At 39.5% G+C, this 17,326-nt stretch overlaps 3 protein-coding genes across 7 annotated transcripts in view; 2 read left to right on the top strand and 1 right to left on the bottom strand.

Annotated features, from left to right (window-relative positions):
* TPP2 (tripeptidyl peptidase 2) overlaps positions 1-3,235 on the top strand; it is a 58,803-nt gene extending 55,568 nt beyond the window's left edge. For all 4 annotated transcript variants that reach the window (XM_052785674.1, XM_052785672.1, XM_052785673.1 and 1 more), the window contains one exon: positions 45-3,235. In XM_052785674.1, the coding sequence (XP_052641634.1) occupies positions 45-134 (90 nt within the window). In that variant the 3' untranslated portion in view covers positions 135-3,235. The remainder of the gene's footprint in view (positions 1-44) is intronic.
* ERCC5 (ERCC excision repair 5, endonuclease) overlaps positions 1-17,326 on the top strand; it is a 103,845-nt gene that overhangs the window by 3,885 nt on the left and 82,634 nt on the right. The gene's annotated exons all lie outside the window — the stretch shown is intronic.
* Positions 1,324-9,839, bottom strand: METTL21C (methyltransferase 21C, AARS1 lysine). 2 transcript variants are annotated; one of them, XM_052785682.1, is made up of 5 exons: positions 9,624-9,839; positions 5,109-5,272; positions 3,793-3,935; positions 2,124-2,241; positions 1,324-1,718 (listed from the first exon to the last, which is right to left on the bottom strand). In XM_052785682.1, the coding sequence occupies exons 2-5, from the start codon at positions 5,260-5,262 to the stop codon at positions 1,324-1,326; spliced, it is 810 nt and encodes a 269-aa protein (XP_052641642.1). In that variant the 5' UTR covers positions 5,263-5,272; positions 9,624-9,839. The 2 variants fall into 2 exon arrangements, with proteins under 2 accessions (XP_052641642.1, XP_052641641.1); XM_052785681.1 differs by lacking the exon at positions 9,624-9,839 and having other exon boundaries at positions 5,109-5,964.

Raw genomic sequence — 17,326 nt, 5'->3', positions numbered from 1 at the left:
TCTAGAGTGTCTCTTATTTTTTTATGTTTGCTTTCTTATTTCAGCTCATGAAATTGCTCGGATGGACTCATTGTGCAACTTTCACTGAAAACTGGCTTCCTGTCATGTATCCACCTGATTATTGTGTATTCTAGAAAACCAACAATTGTAAACTTAAAGTGATTTTATATGGGGCAGGATATGAAAAGATAAGTTTGACTTTTTATTGGAACGCATGTTTTCATTACTGAATGCTGATTATTAAATTGTGTGTATTTATCAGTAAAGGCACCTGGGTACAGCTTAATACCTGTTAACCTAACTCCTGTCATCAGGGAGTTTCCTTATTGTGCATCCCATTGCTGGCAATGGATGTGCCAGAACTGCCAACACCAAGGATTTGGAATTAGGCTGGAAAGGCTTACTGCATGCGTGTTAGGTTCTTAACTGTTACTTTTAACTGCAAACCTGTAAAAGCTCTGTATTTTTTACAGTAAACTGAATTTTAACATGTTTGATCTTAATTTCAATTGTATGAAGGCCTTAAAGCTACTTCAAGAGTAGCTAAAATCTTATTTATTAGACTAAAGTAACGAGACATCATTACCTGTATTGTTTGCAAGAGTTTACATTTAATTTTTTTTTAAGAAAAATTCAACCTCTCAAACTGTTATAATGTGTAACTCGGAATTGCTGATGCATAGGTGCTCTTGTAAATCTTCATTTTGGAGTGATTTCAGGCAAACTCAAAAATCCATATGAAGTTGAGTATCAGGACAGGCTGATACATGTATAAAAGTGCCAGACAGTTAAATCTCGATCAGGTATTGTAAAGCTATACATATATGTTTAATAATGTTAAAAATGTAAAACACAACAGAATAAATGTGCAAAGTTGAAGATCAAAAACCACCACGTGCACTCTGATATTTTAAAAGATTATTTTATAATTAAAAACCCCCCCGAATAACGAAGCTAAAAATTGTATTGTTTTCTGAAAGATACATAAATGAAACTTGCTGAAAGAAAACACCTTACAAACAACAGAAGTTCAGTGCAGCCCAGAAGATCAGTGCTTTCTGTTAAAGCCTTTTACTAACTATTGCTACTAACATTGTTCCTTCAGTGGAGTGAAATTGGTCTGTTTGAACAGGTCATATGTATCAGCCAGAGACAAATTGCTATTTCATTTGTCTTGCCAGTTTTTTCATAACTTGTAATGCAAAACTCAGATACAACTGCAACTTTACTAACATAAATGCACAGAAGGTGCACCGTAATGCTGCAAAACATTCCAAACCGTAAGGTGCTGCCACTAAATCAAAATTAGTAGTAGTTTTCTCTTTAATTCTCTCTTACTGTGGCTTTAAGCAGCTTGACATTTGATTCTGGAAATTCTGCTAGAATAGTTGTGTTAAATATATTGCCAAGTTTTTCCAAAAATTCATAGTCTGTAGTGAATCTGAATTTATTTGCCCATAGTAATACTGTTCCTGGCTTACAAAAATACACCATTGTTGCTAGCAGCTGGTCCAAAGCTGCATGATGGTATACAACATCAGTTGCCAGTATGAAATCATAATGGTAAGTTGATACAGGAAAGTCTTCGTTGAGGCCTTCTCCCCATACCAGTTTTCTCACTTCAGGTTTGTGCATATTCATGTTTTGTGTATTTCTTGAAATATTATATGAAAGATTTTCAAGAACTTCAGGCAAATCAGTAGCTGTAACATAAGCTCCTAAAGAAAACATGGATTTGTTTCAATTCATAGGTATGTAGTTGAACATACCCACCCCTGGCAGGGGGACTGGAACTAGATGATCTTTAAGGTCCCTTCCAACCCCCCAAATTCTATGATTATATATATTCATCTATAATCATATTCTATGATTATAGATAGATATAGATATATATATAAAAAAAACCCCAACTTTATCTGCCTAACTCCCCCAGCTTCCCCTTCACCAAGAACTAGGGTAGTTACTTTATTAACAAAACAGTATTTTACAATAATTTTCATTTTTAAAAAAAGGCAGTGACAAACAAGGTTTACTTCAACTGTTGCTTCACTGCCTTAAAGTGACAGTGGCAGATCTAGATCATCTTTCACAAGAAATCCAAAAGGAAATATGAATTTACTAACCTAAGATACAGGCCACAATGGAAACCAAGCCTGTTCCAGCGCCGATTTCCAAAACTTTTTTGTCTTTGAGGTTGAATTGTTCTTGATTTGATTCCAGATATTGAGATAAAGCCAGTGCCTAAAATAGTTAACACATATCCATAAGAGAGTAACAGGTAAGTTGCACAAAAATTCATTAGATGTTTTTATACAGGTTATTTTTTTTTTATATATACAGTGAAAAACACTGAAGGCTGTAACATAAAAATGTAATATGGAAAGAATTATGAAGTGTCCTGTTTTTTATAATAAAAAAATGTTAAACAGCTTATTTTTAGTTTTAGGTTTATGGGATATGGATTTGCTACACACTTTTATACACTGTGAGTCCTCTGACAGCTCAAGGTAGGCAGTGTTTAGATGTGAACCATACAGTCAGAACAACAAATGAGGTTTAACAATATGTAAAAAGTAATGTTCTGGTTTATTACCATAAATGTTATGGTTTATTATCACTATCACAAAGTAGACTTAGGCTTCAGCGAATATTTTTTTGAAAACCGATTTTTTGGCTTGTTTTAATTTTTTTTTTTGCAAAGGAAATATTAAAAATCTGTTATTTACCAACACAACACACTTGTCTGTTGATAATAGTGTAAACTTTAAAAAAAAAAAAAAAAAAAAACCAAAAAAAAAAAAAAACAACCAGCAGCACTGTATGGAAGTATTCCTTATTAGACTTTTGTAAAGGTCTTATCAGTAGGACATAAATCAGCTGTTTATAAACATCATAAACTGATGCCAAAGAAATTAACTTCCCCCTTTTGCTTCTCTTCTTTAGAATTGTGTTACTGTTACTGTTTTAACTCTTGTGCTTTTCATAATGCAACACTGGCTACCTGCTCTGGGAAAGCTGACAGCTAATGAATCGCCAGTCCAATTTGTGCAACCTCTTGATTTTCTTGGAAAGTTTTACTGTCTGCATTCTGACACCTGATTAATGTGAGAACTGATGATCTGACATTTCAAAATAAGATACTGTTTCACCCACCCGTACTTTCTCTATTGTTTTGAAATTGTCTGCCATTTTCTGTGAGCTTTTTCAATAAATGTGGATCTGAAAATTTTTGAAATCCTGATTTGCATGTCTATCAGTTGATCCTGTCTTCCCTCAAAGGCAGTTTTCTCAGTCCACATAAAACTCTGTTTTTAAGAGCAGGAGAAGCAAAGACTGAAGAACTGTTTGCAAGTATGGTTTTCCATACTGCAATGGAACTGTTCCAGCCTGGTCTTTAAAAGAAGCATATTTAATTGTTTTAACTTCCTTTATGTAATCTCCCAGTATTTTCTTTTTCAGCCTCCTTTTTGTACTGCTGATTTGTTTACTTCCCAGCAGTGACTGATTGGAAACATGGAGGAAGCTGAACACTTCTTCCTGGGTTCCCTTTCTTAATTTTTTTTCAACATCTGCATCCAATTTACACTTAGGTGCCACAGTTCTTTTGGCGTGAACTGGCAAATTAGCATGAGGCAGAGCTTTCTGCTGAAGTACTTCACAACTTTGTTCTGCATAGGGAAACCTCTGCTGTCGGAAGTGTCATCTAAGAAAGCTTCCTTAATATTTGTGTGCCACTGTCATGGTTTACTCTTCTGTCGCGTCAGCTTGCTGGGTGCCATATCACGTACTTACCCCCGGCCATACGACGGCTCCAAAGTGTTCTATGGACTCCTGAATGACGATCTGGTGGCCAACGTATGTGTAGTGCTCTTTATCAAAGTAGGGTGAAATTCTAGGAACCCAGTTCTGCAGTATTTTAAGAGTTACTGGTGAATCTGTGAGAGAAAAGATGAAATTTGTATTTTTATATGCAGGTGTTTATATGCAGTTTTTTAAAGGGTAAAAAGTGTTTTGTGAAAATAGTCTGTAGACATACGGACTAGAAAAGCTGTCAGGCCGTTGGCCTTGAGACTAGTTGCTGTCCAGAAGCAGACAGTCTGGCTGGCCAGGGAGTGAAAGGAGCCGTGCTCGTTTCCTGCCGCTCTGAGTGTTTGCATGAGCAATTTACAGATAGAAACGAGCCTTTTAGAAAAATCTACTAATTCAAATATATAACTCTGCTAATGACAGCTAGAAGACTTTCAGGACCTAGGTAGGTTGTATTTTGGGGTATGCCGTAGTTCATACTATGCCAAAGTATGCCATGTAGGTGTTGGTGGTGTAGTTCTCATTTGTGGGGCCAACACATCTAGAACATTAAGCTTTTTACAAAAGAATTTAGGATTTACCTCCTACATTGATGAAAACCTAGCTCTTTTTAGTGGTTATTTTTTAACCATTCTTCCACAGAAAGAGGGTTGTAAGATACTCTTTATGTTGACAACTACAGTGCTGTTCAGTGAGTCAGTACTACAGTTGTGCTTGCTAGCATGTCTCATCGTAGTGAGTAGGCTTGTAGGTGAGATTTTTCGGGAGAGCTCTGCTGAACTGCTCCATCTGATCTCACTGAAAACAAGGACACTGTTCTGAATGAGCGTACTGTTGTTGGAAGCCTGCTAGCAGGATATGCATAGATGATAGAAAATTGACTTTTAACTGCAAAGAAAAATTTTGCTCTGGCTTGCATGGATTTTAATTGATGCCTGCCTGGAATCCTTGGGAGGTGTTTGAGCAGTTTAGCCTGTTGAAACTTGTAATACCACAGCTTCCACAGTGCCAGCCCAATCAATGCATATTATAATCATATCTCTGATTGTAATTGAGAAATAATTCTTAGATGTCTAAATAAAATCCAGAGACCTTTTTAAGCATGCATCTTAATTGTGGAGATAGTCTTTTTTGTAGATTTAGTCTGATAACAAATACAAACATAAGGGGAAATGGTGGGTAAAAAATAGAGATCAAAAGGAAAAGTCACACAGTGACTTCTACTATTTGAAGACTGAGAAAAATGAAAGTTTGAAATGCTAGCATGCCATAGCAATTGCAGGATTTAAATTGGGTTAAACCTGAGCCCAGTTCTGCTGATGATGATGCGTGCTTGGAGCTGCAAGTACAGTTTTCAGAGTCACACTGCTCTTCACAAGTTTCTTCTTCCTCAGTTTGGCCGTCCATTACTTTTTGAATTTTGTTGGGGAACGGTGGCTGCTGTGCAGAGATCATGGCGAAAGAGCTGAAATGGAAGGGGAAAAATAATGTCGTAAAAGTTTGCGGGCACTCTCGTTGTATGAGGTATGACTGGAAGAAGACAGCGAGTAGTTTGGGTGGGCTTTGGTTTTGGGGTTTTTTCAATGGTGGGTTGAAGGGACAGGAAGCCATGATGTGAGGTGACATTCCCCACTCCACTGGAAATTGCTGCGAGCACTTTCTGGTAATGCAGTAATACTATCAGAGTTTTTATTTTATCATGCTTATCATATTTATTATTTTATCATGTTTATCATTTATGCAAAATCTTAGCATTATGTCACTGAACTGATGCCAAGAATCAGTCTGAAAAGTGAGCTCCTTACTTACTCCTATCAGTTGAAGCAACAGCTGAGAAAGATGAACTGTCTTTTAATGTCTATGACTTTTTATCTGTGTAATTTACTATGTCCCAAAGAACTCAGGACTTGGCATTCCTATGATAAAACTGGTTAATTTGCTGCAGCCAGTGCTCTTGATTTTGTCTCCTTGTATACAGTTGCCTTCTCTTCTCTGCCTTTTCCTGCAGAACAGCTAACTGAATTGCCCTGAAATGTAGTGAACTGCAGGGTATGCAGATTGCGGTTAGGAAATAATTGCAGTGAGAAGTTTGAATCGGTAAGCTTTTTTGGAAAACTCTGTGTTATGAATGACTGTGCATCTTCTGTGTACAGGGCAGCACCCAACGCAGGCAGGAACTGCTCCATACCAGTAAAAGCAGGAGTAGGACTGGATCTAAATTTGCCTGAGGAGAAATGTGCCAGTGAAACCTTTTGCTTAACTAGTTTTCTTCAGTGATAGCACTGAATGATAGTATATGCGTATGTGTGTGTGTGTAGATATATATACACACACATATATATGTTTAAAGAGAAAAAAAATGGTTTGTAACTTGCTCTGGCCAGGGACTGTACAAGTTCACCCTTTCCACCTATCGTGATGGCTGGAGCGTGCTATGTTTTTATCCATGATTGGCCTTATTTTGCTCTTTCTTGAGAATGCATATTTCTTTGTTCTCTCTCCAGCCACATGCACTGCAGACAAAGTGTTGTGTAATTTGGGTTGCATTATACTGCAGGAGGCTGTTCTGGATATCCTGGCCAGAAGGGGGAGAGGTTTGGCAGCAGCCAGGAGGTTCAGCACTGCCTGCAGGTAGTTTTTTAAGGAGCAGAGTGACTGCTGACTTGTGTGGATGGTTTATTTGCACACATGATATTGACACCAGTGCAGTTTTAGTGATACCTGATATATTCCTTATCGCTGCTCTGTTTATTCACAAGGACAGGATTTGTTCTAACTCCTCTGACACTGCATTTGTTCAGTCATGGCAGTGATTTCGTACTGTTTCAGAAAAGAGGGTGCTTTAAAGTAAATTGATTTCTGCAGATGTATTTTTATTTTTTCCTCAGCGAGCCTCCATCTAGCTAGTAACACGTTCTGGCTGTGTACTTTTGTGTATGTTTCAAGATACGATGATGTTAGGTAAGAGACCGAAGTTAATGCTGTAGTTACTGCATTCCCTGACACATGAGTGAATGCATCCATGTTCACGTTTCACACCTGAAAGTGTGCCTTACAACAGCAAAGGTTTCTCATGTAATCAGAATTGTACTTCCAATTTTCAGCAGTGCCTCTTTTTCATACTTTGAGCTAGATTAAAATCTAGTCATGTTTTAATGTTTTAGGAAATCTATGGGAAAATATATTAAGACTTGTGTAATGGGGAAGGTGCGTAATGAAAAGAGAAGGATCTGTCAGAACAGGTGATGGCTACAGCCAGAAAACGCTTGCTTGAAGACCCAGTCTTCTGTACATTTCATGTTTAAACATGCAAAGCACTGTATTTTCAAATTTGGGGGTTTGGGGAGGGGAATTTTGGGGGTTTTGGTAATGCTCTTGTCGCATTAAATTTGTGCTATTTAAGTGAAAAGCCAGTCCTGAAATTACAAAGCAGGAGGAAACTTTGCCTTGTCCAATACTCTTTTATGTGAAAACCAGAAGGGCTTGTTTAATGAGTAAACGGTTTAATTTGTCAGTCTGGCTAGAAAGTGATCCTTCTGTACTTTTTTTTTCCTTGCTTAGACAAGTTCTTATTGCAAGAGGTCAAAATTTCAGTTGGCTATGGGTAGCAGTGAATACCAGAAAATAGCTTGGAAACATGTTTAGTAAATACATATTTGTTCATCCACTGTTAAATACTTGCAGCAAATACAGTTGCATCTCTGATCATTATATATATACCCTATTATCATTCATTCAGTACAGACTGCGTTCTAGATTCAATTAAATGTTATATTACATTTTCAAATTAAAAATTGTTATGCTTGCTCCCATTTTGTCCTTTGAGCTCCTCTAAAGTAAGAGTCTGCTTAAATATTTATAAATACACTTAGCTGTTTTTATTAAATCCCTTCTTAAGATGATCAGGAGGTCTAAAAAACACCTAGTTGTTACACTGGTACTGTGGTGAGACTGGTGTGGTCCTGAAGTCCATCAGTTGCCTGAGCTCTTAGTTGGCAAATTGGGGGGGATAAAGATAATGCACTCGGCATTTGTATGTCACATAACACACTGGGCTCTGGTTTATAGCTGGGGCTTCTAGATGCTATGATAATATCAGCATATTTTCATAGGTGTAGGTTTTGCTGAACAGAAAAGGGTATATATCTATCTATCTATATCCCACTGCCATAACTATTAAATGATGTATTTCATAAAATGGAGTTAAAAAGTAAGGCTTTTTTTAGCTGCAAACTACAGGAGAGATTTAGTCTCATAATTTCAAGAATTCAAGTACGTTAGCATCTTGGCCTTAATGATGCATAGCTTTATTTTGTCATTTTAAGTGACAAACTGTACCTGAATACTACAGACACGAGTGAATATTGAGTAAGGTATTTGCAAGTAGGTGGCATTTGCATTATTACATGCCCTCTGTGTAATATGGTCAGGTTGCTGCTGTGCTTCTAGAACTGTAAAAACTGACATTTCTTACTATTTTGACATTTTTGTGATCCATATTTTACTGAAAATTGTATCTCTAAAAGAATTTTGATTTAATAATATTGCAACCAAAATCTGCTCCCTTAGAAAATGTTGGCTCTTTCTGAATGTTAGCAGCCGATTTCTTTCCAAAATGATCCTGATGGGTAATAATCATCTAAATTCTGTGCTTTCCAAAGTTTTTAAACCAGTATTGACTTCATTAATAGTCTTAAACTGTCGTGAACAAAATAACTTACAAAAGCGCATTTGATTTCTTCAGAACCTAAGGAAGAAAGAGTAATTAACAAAATTATATCTATTTGACAATGCCACTTAAAATTAACAAGGTAATTAAATACTGAGTGGCAAATTGTAAGATGGTGATAAACCTTAAGGTAACAGTTTATCCCCTATAAGATTAAACTTTGTGCCTCTTCCAAATCCATTGCTTGGAAAGAGCTTTTCAAATCTAGCTACATGGCCAAAAAAAAAGTAGGTTAGTAAGCGGTACTGTGTCACTGGGTCTTCAGCTGTAAACACAACTCTGCTGAAACGTGTTTCTCTCACCTCTGCACAAAATTGCACAGCATAATTCTATGCTATATCTATCATATATAATTCTATAATTATATCATATATATATCGTATATAATAGTCTGTAATTGTAAGACTATTTGGGCAAAAGCCAATTCCATTTGCTCACATGGGAAATGCAATTGCAGCGTGTTCTATGCGAGATAGGGCTTAGCTGTACGCTCATACCATACACAAACATCCGCACTTACGCAATTTTCTCATGTTATCATGCACTAAATAAAAAAAAAAAAAAGAAAGATTAACGTAAATGCTAGGAAACAAAGGAAATGTCAGTGCTAGGAACATCACTATAGTAAACCTATATAATATTTGAGTCCACAAGGTAAATGTATCCGAACACTGAAACCCAGCAACGATAGTCACTCCTCGTGAAATAGTAGTGGTTAGGTAAGCTGGATTTCGTTGGCTAACACAGCTGACCTGAAATACAAGAATTCAGACAAATGTATTTCCTTAGTTAGTTAGCAGAGAACGCAAAGGCATGTCAGACGAGGTTAGCTGGACAGCTGTGTGGGTACCTGCTGTGACAGAGGGCACTGGAAGTTTCCTGTGGGCGGATGCATGCTCCAGAGGTTTTTATACAGGCATGCACCTGGAAGGAATAACTCTCTGCTCCGACCAGTCGGATTGCAGGCTATTTAGAGTAACATTACCAGGCAGCGCTTGAAGAACTTAACTATGTTACGCTAAACTGTTCCACATTTGCAGTACAAAACGAAAACGCTCTTAGGCTTTGAAGTCCCAAGCGTACCAACCTTCAGAAATAAAATCTCGGCTTCCTCCAACCTCTTGTTCCATTTTTGCAGATTAAGTGTTCCCTGTGTTCACCTTACGGTCTGCAGTGCCGAGCCAAACAAGCAACTTACCGTGGGCAAACTAGCGCGTAAATAACAAGTGTGGCCACCTGGCAGTAGCCCAAATGCAGAGAAAAGTTCATGAAGCTCCTACTGCCAGGAAAAGGTCGTCTTCCTTGCCCCGCTGAGTGTCTGGCTGGGGAAGCTCTGGGTACCCTGTCCTGAGTCACAGAGACTACGGGGAACTGACAGCCCGGAGGAAATAACAGCTTTCCCATCAGCTTCAGTGCAGGTCATAACCATAGAAAATATTATATCTACTGAAAGAGAGAGCGCAAGCACGAAAATCACGCTTTCATCAGAAAATCTTGCAGTTGCTTGTTTTAAAACAGATGGCTATTACAGATGTTGGAGATAAAGCACATATGTATTCATTAGACGTTTCAAGAATTTGAGCATTTTATATGCCTTTATCACTTTGCTGCCCTTCTGTCCTCCCTCCTCCTTCTTGGAAAAGATTCTGTAGAAAGGAATTCAACTAGAGGGTAGAAAAATTTAAAAGAAACTTTGAAAGTCATAAAGCTAGAAAACATCCCCCAGCTAATTAATGAACAACTGAAGGTTGGCAGTAGAAGTAAGGCGGGGAGGTGGGAATGTAGATTTTAAACTCAATTTATAGGCATTTGCATCTTTGGATGAACAGCTTTTGAGTTCAGGTAATGGTCTCTTCAAGAGAGTGGCAAAGGAAAAAATGAGCCTTTTCTGTCACCACGGCCGTGTATTTCACACATTAGCCGCTGTGTGTCTCTGGTAACCACAGCAGGTATAGGAAACACTTGGCTGCTCATTCAAATGCTCACCAGTTTTTCCTCTGAAATTTGATAGTTAAAAGACACTTTTTTTTATATATACTTGGGACCTAGTATTAAGGTATTAACTGTATTAAGTTGATATTGTAAACATTGCGTTTCACAGAGCTGCCTGACTTTACAAGTAGTGCAAATGAGCGGTCCTGAGCTAGGTCAGTAGCTGTTGTTAGAAAGAAGGCGGCAGATACGCTGCTGTTGGAATGACTGCCATACCTTTTTTTAATGACATGGTCTTTTTAGCAGGCACATTCCCGCTGTCATATCTATTGTATTTGTCACCGGGGGGGAATGTAGCTTGGACTGGTGCTGCTGTTAAATTTCTGTCCTACGCTTTGGCAATGGGATTGATGCTGAACATAAATAGTTTATTTTTTTAAATCAAATCAGAGGAACTGGCTTACTCTAGATCGAGTCTCTTGTGTAAGCAACTAAAAAGGATGGCAGCTGTAAGGACAGTGTTACAGCTTGCTTACAAATCGTGTAGGTATGGCTTCGTTTCTTGTTTGTAAGTGATACAGGAGTCAGCACTGATACTCTGAAATGTAGCCGTTGTTGACATATATTTACTATATAATTTCTATAAATGCTTCTTGTGCTACAGCCTATCTCCAAGTGCTTCTTGTTTAGCATTGAAAATGAGTGTTGTCTGGAGGTGTAGCCCCGTGGAATTAAAATTTCTCCAGACTTCTGTGAATAGGCAGGCTGAGGGGAGTACAGCACCTCAGTTCTGCATATAAAGGGCGATTTTCAGTTATTGACTCAAAATCCAGTTCCACAAAGTTCTGAATTATTTACTTGGCTTTTCTATTTCTGTAAGCACGCATGGGAATTTTGCCGTGTAGACCATTTGCGAAAGACAAAACACAACAGGCTGCCAAATGCGGTGAGGTAAATCAAACTTCAAATATTTTTAGAATGTGTTTATTTTAATGTGAGTTGTGTGGCTTGGGCTTTGGGGGTTTTAAGTCTGTTTATATGAAACCAAATTGGTGGTGCAGGTCTTTTTCCTTTTTAGTGCTATCCAACTACCAGGAAGGCTGGGAAGAGTATGTATTCCTAACTCTGCCTGTCACTGAATTCAGCAGTAGCATCCTCTTCAGCATGTAGGCAGAGTAGAACTATATTTATATTATTGTATTATAGCTTAGAGTGATTTAAATTTAAAACAAATTTAAAAGTTGCTCTGCTGTTAATAGTAGCAAGATCAATGTAAAACAATGTAAAATGGTTAAAACCTTAATTAAAGGGTTGTGAGAAATAGGTATGAAAATGTTAAGGTCTTCTCTGAACCCATCAGGAGCAAGAAGCCTGCCAGATTTGTGCTGAAAGAAGGCAGAGTTAAACCAGAAAAGTTAAAAGATATTCTTATCAATGAAGTTGATAGTCACAAATCACCGGGACCAGATGGTAATTAATTACCCAGAACTCTGCAGTGAAATTACGAGCTCTGAACCAGAGCGTGGTGCCTGCTGCTGAAAGTAGAGCTGATACCAGAGCACAGGAAACTCTACAAATGTGAGGTGTATTTCTAAGGGGGTCTTGGAGGGATCTAGGGAACAGCGGGCCAGTAAGTCTGACATCTGTGCTAGTTAAACTGGGAGGAACAGTAGTGTTGGTGTTAGCTGGTAAATAATAAGGCATAGGGTGGAAAAGGAAAAAAGGTTTTGTACGTTCTTTTGAAAGTGTCTACAAACACGTAGTTCAGGGTCCTCCAGTATGTGGATCTCCACAAGCTTTTGATGAGGTCACTCACTAAAGATCCTTACAGAAATAAAGCTTTGCTGGGATAAGAAGGGGGAGTTACCTTTTGTTTTAATAATTTGTTAACAGCAAGGAGGCCATAAACGGTCAGGTTTACAGTGTCCCACAGGGAGCTGTGCTACGGAGTGCATTCCTGAAAGCTAACAGGAAATGAAGAAAATAGTGTGGTGACAATAATGTAGAATTATTCAAGATAGTGAAAACAAAGATAAGCTGGAGAGTTCCAAAAGGATCTCTGACATGTTATGAAAGGTGGTAATACGATAAACGAAATTCGGTGCTGACAAGTATAATATAATAGACAGGGACAGCCTCTAACTCAGTACCACATAGGAAAGAGATCTTAATGGCACCAGGGCCAGCTCTATAAGAATACCTTTGCAAACCGTATCAGTAATCAAAACCATAAAGGGACCGTTGTCTTTTTATAAGGAGAAGAAAAAAAAAACCCCAAAACAGTGAAAAAAGAACATTGTTTTTCTGCTCTAGGAATTCAGAGTTTGTCTCACGTGTTCAGTGTGTGACTCAAGTCTTCGATTAAAACGTTCAGGGTCTCAGAGTTCCTGTGGGATTTGCCGGGGGTGCTGGGTGGCCTGGTGAATGACTGACAAAGAATGGCAGACTCCCAGTTCTAGAGCAGATTCTCCTCATCCTTGTTGCTGGAGGTATCTGCTGGACTTTTCTGGATGTGGAAAGCATGTTTGCATTCTCCAAATCGCAGGGACTTCGTAACTGCTGTCAGCAGTCTACAGCATGGTGTTGACAGAGCCTGTCTGTTTGCTGAAGTACAAACAACTGCAAGGTGAAATTTGTTCCAGGTTAGCATCTTCAGTGTTTGGGTTTTTTTTTTTTCTTCTTCCTTATGGCTGTGGGATGAATCCCCAGCTTAAAGTCATGAATACCCAAAGGTAATAGTGGTGGCCTTCCTGATTAGCCGTAGCCAAAGGTGTAGAGCAACGCAGGATACAATCCTCAAACCAAACCCACTGTTTTCATTGTTTTTAAAATGAGAAATCCTTTCTCCTTGGTGCAGGCCTTCTTTTGGTCACCTAGCTGAGGTGACTGAGGGACAGCGACTCAACCACTTCCCTGGGCAGCCTGTTCCAATGCTTGACAAAAGCATTCTTTTTTTTTCTTTAATTGATTTAATGTTGCATGTTAAGTTGATCAGGCTTAACTTTATTTGCACATACAATGAGATGACACAAAGGGATGAAGGGAGCAAAGCAGAGTGTTGCCAGATAAGTAATTATTTAAAATTGTGCTGCCACATAAGGGATCTTCACGTTCAGGAGCATGGAAGAATGAAGAAATGCTCCAAGATTTTATGCTGAGAAGAGGGGCACCAGGCTGTGCCCGCCTTGCCAGCGGCTCCTGACTGCCGTTAGCCATGTGTTGCATATTTAATGCCTGCTCTGTCCTTCCCTGGCAGTGCAAGCACTGCAGCTTTTGGGGAAACCAGTGCTGCATCACTTGGGCTCACTGCAGGAACCAAGAGGTGAGGAATGAGACTATAAATTGAGTGTTTATTTCCATCATCTAACCATCCTCTGTGACTTGGGCTGCTCTGGATTAGGCTAGAGAGCCTCATTTATGTGAGGACAGATGTGATCTGTTGAGCAAGTGCTCTCCCTGCCTTGCAGGAAAAGCAAGGAGACAGGTGAGTCAAAATTTGGCTTTGGGTGGTCTGAGTAGGACCTCCCTTCACTTGTCTTTAAGTCAAGAGCCCTGGAGTGTTATTTAAGCACACAGTCTGTAATACCAGAAGTAACAGGGTTTTTTGGTTTTGTTTTGTTTGGTTTTTTTTCCCCCCTAGTAATTTCCTTGTTGAGGTTTTTGTCGAGCTTCTGTATGTGTCTCCTATCCCAGCAAAGACCCGTTACGTAAATGACCACAGGTCATTTTGGTACCATGCACTTGCATGAGGAGATTGGTTAGAGAGGTACAGCTGTGGAGGGAGGGAAGGCACAGCACAACATCTGGCACTGCTGGATATGAAAAGCGCGTTTGACTGGGTGAAGTCATGGGTGAACCAGATCCTTTGCCCTCGTATTCACATATTGACAGCAGAGGCAATATAACACACCTGTGGATTTTTTTTGCAGCTGATTAACTCCTGTCTTATTATAAAGCCACACACTTCTGCTCCCCTCAGCAATGAGTTTTGGGGATTTCTTCAAGCCTTCTGTAGTTAATTTTTCAAAATCTGAAGCTGTTTGCCTTCAAGGGATTGTTTTAGTTTGAATTTCCTCATTAATCTTAGTTCTCCTCTGAATTTGGACAGCACTGTTTTTCATAGGGACAGGTTTTTTCCTTGGTGCCACCTCTTTCTCACCTGCTTATTCACCCCACCTGTCTGGAGGTCTGCTGCTCCCTGGGAAAAGAAGTCATTAAAGCTGAACTTTCATCTGAACTCTCAAAGCTTGGGAAGAATTTTACCTCTTCGCTGAGGAGCCCTCTGCCCTGCCACGGGGTGTTGTCTTACCTCCCGTGGTCCCTCTGCCATTTCTCAGCCGGTTGCTCAGAGAAGGACTCAATGCCATCTGCTATTTTTTCCTTATGGCAAGGAAAGAGATCTCAAACTAATTCCATGGGGCTTTTTATAGAGCAAAGAGTGTGATGGTCTTAATTTACCGAACTGGAAGTTTTACAGCAGGGCTGACTTTACTTGATCTGTTTTGGGGCTGGTTACTATACACACAAATGAGGGACCAACTTAAGCTGGCTGTGTTAAGGATGAACACACCACTCTCACTGCTGCAGGCTCTGGTTGATTACAGTTACCACCATACAGAGATAAAAATGGCAGGGCTCTTTTAACAGCTTTTTTTTTTTTTTTTTTTTTTTTTGGTGGGGAGCTTACTTATCCCCTGTTGTAATAGCATCTGCCTAGGATTAAATTCTGCAAGTTCTTATTCAGGTAAAGCTGCTGAAGCCAGGGGGAGTTTTGTCGTGGTGAGGGATGATAAAATGGCTGAATAACAAGAATGTAAGATGTGATTAATGGTATCCAACTAAAGAGTCTCCTTGCTTCTCTTCCACTTGTGAAAAATCTGTTTTTTCTCTAGGAGGAAGATAAAAATGGATTTGGAGTCATTTCAAATGAGTGACTAATGAGTAGTTCAAGCAATATTGCAATTAAGCAATTAGTTTTGCAACAGGAATTAAATATTAAGAAATTAGTCTTTGCAGGCAATTATTAGAAGTAGCTTGACCTTATTAAAAAACATCAGCTGGAAGAGTCTTTATTGACTTGGCAGCCACCTTAGAATCACAGAATCGCTTAGGTTGGAAAAGACCCTTAAGATCATTGAGTCCAACCATTAGCCTGGCACTGCCAAGTCCACCGGTAGACCATGCGGTTTTTAACAAACCTGGCCTTGTATGAGCTTAACTGTACAAATACAGAAGGCAATACAAAGTCTGTTTCCTTAACTGTTGTGCATGCAGATCAAAAATCTAATGCAAATCAAAGCAGCGCCATGCCTGGATTAGTCTGCAGACTCTTGATGACATTATTGAAACTATAGTTAAAATGTCAGATGCTGACCATAAGGTAAATTTCTGTGTCATTGGAATCAGCAGGATTTTTGCCTTAGACTGCCAGAAATATAATATCTCATCAATTCCGCAGGTTTAGCTGTAAGAGGGCTCTTGTGCATTCAGTATTGTGCTTTTTCTTTTTTTCTTATTTTCTTATTTTCTTATTTTCTTTTTTTTTTTTTTTGCATGTACAGAATGAGTTTGGGGGCAAAAGGGATAGTTTGAAGCCTCCGGTTTCACTTGGATTTAATCAACATCTGCATGCTGCAGTATTCAATATGTAGGAAAGCTCAGCAAGTTTGTCAAAGCGAGAACTGCAGAATTTAATCCTGAGTCACTAGTAATACTTATTTTTACAAAAAAATCTGTTAAGCTCCTGCATCTATCATCACATCTTTGTAACTGCTCTCCAGAGCTATAAATGGGCTGTAAATTCAGTACTGACTTACCTGCTGTATCTTGCTGTGCCCCTGCTTCACAGGCAAACCTGTGCTGGCTGTCTCTTAAGTAGGAACAGGATGCCTACTTTGCTCTATAAAAGTCTAAAAGGATTACAATTTGGATGTCTAACAGCTGCTTCCAGTCGGGAGTCATCGTTAAGCCCTTCCTAGCTCACTAAAGACGGAGCTGCTGGCAACGTACCCCTCGTGATTTCTTCAGGACATCAAAAATTGTTCCTGGTTTTGGTCTGCAGAAGCCCAAGTTGGGGTTTGCTGCCTTTTGGGGATATAAAGCCAAGTTTGAGTGTTTGAAGGGAGAGTTTTGGCATTTTTTTTATCAGAGGGATGCTTGAATCTTGGCATGTTTCCTCAGCTTCGCCTACCGTATCGCTGTGTTTCGTGGAGGTGAGAGGTGAGAAGTCCCAGGAGCTGAGCTCCAGGAAGGTAGTCGGTTTTGGCAAACCTTTTGTTGTCCTGCTGCCTCTGCAGTCACGCCGTGTGCGTGTAATGTGTTAGGAATGGCCCAGAGAAGGCAGAATTACGTTATCTGGAAAGTACCAGTAATACTTAAAGCTGTGAAAGATTTGCCTGGCAGCTTTTGTCAGGCTATTCAGAAAAGATATTTTGGGAATGACTATTACGGCAGGGTTAAAACTATTCCCCGCCGGCACCACCAAAAAGAAGAGGGGTCACTTCATGCATTTTTAGCCAGCGATGGGCCCCGCAAATACTCTGTTGGCCCGCTCCCCTCCGAGGATGCGGTCCCAGGCAGAGTGCCAGGGTCTCGGTATGCGAGCCTACTTGGGAAAAAAAGACAATTATTTGAAAAGCTGCTTAAGGACCATGATCGCAGCATTTCAGCGCAGACAGAAGCTCAGAGGAGGGGTGGCTGCGCTGCGTAGGAAATTATCATCAAGTGAAATGTATGCCATGAGTAACAGTATCCCGCCACGGAGCGCGAGCTCATCTAGCTACGGCGGTAGCAATCCTGGGCAATTACATCTGGTGTTGCAAATCCGTTTTTGCGTCCCTTACTCATCCCCTCCTCTGT

The sequence above is a fragment of the Harpia harpyja genome, chromosome 4 (genome assembly GCF_026419915.1).
Source record: "Harpia harpyja isolate bHarHar1 chromosome 4, bHarHar1 primary haplotype, whole genome shotgun sequence".
NCBI classification, from domain to species: domain Eukaryota; kingdom Metazoa; phylum Chordata; class Aves; order Accipitriformes; family Accipitridae; genus Harpia; species Harpia harpyja.
The sequence above is the reverse complement of the archived record's forward strand: the minus strand, read 5'-3'. Positions and strand labels throughout refer to the sequence as shown.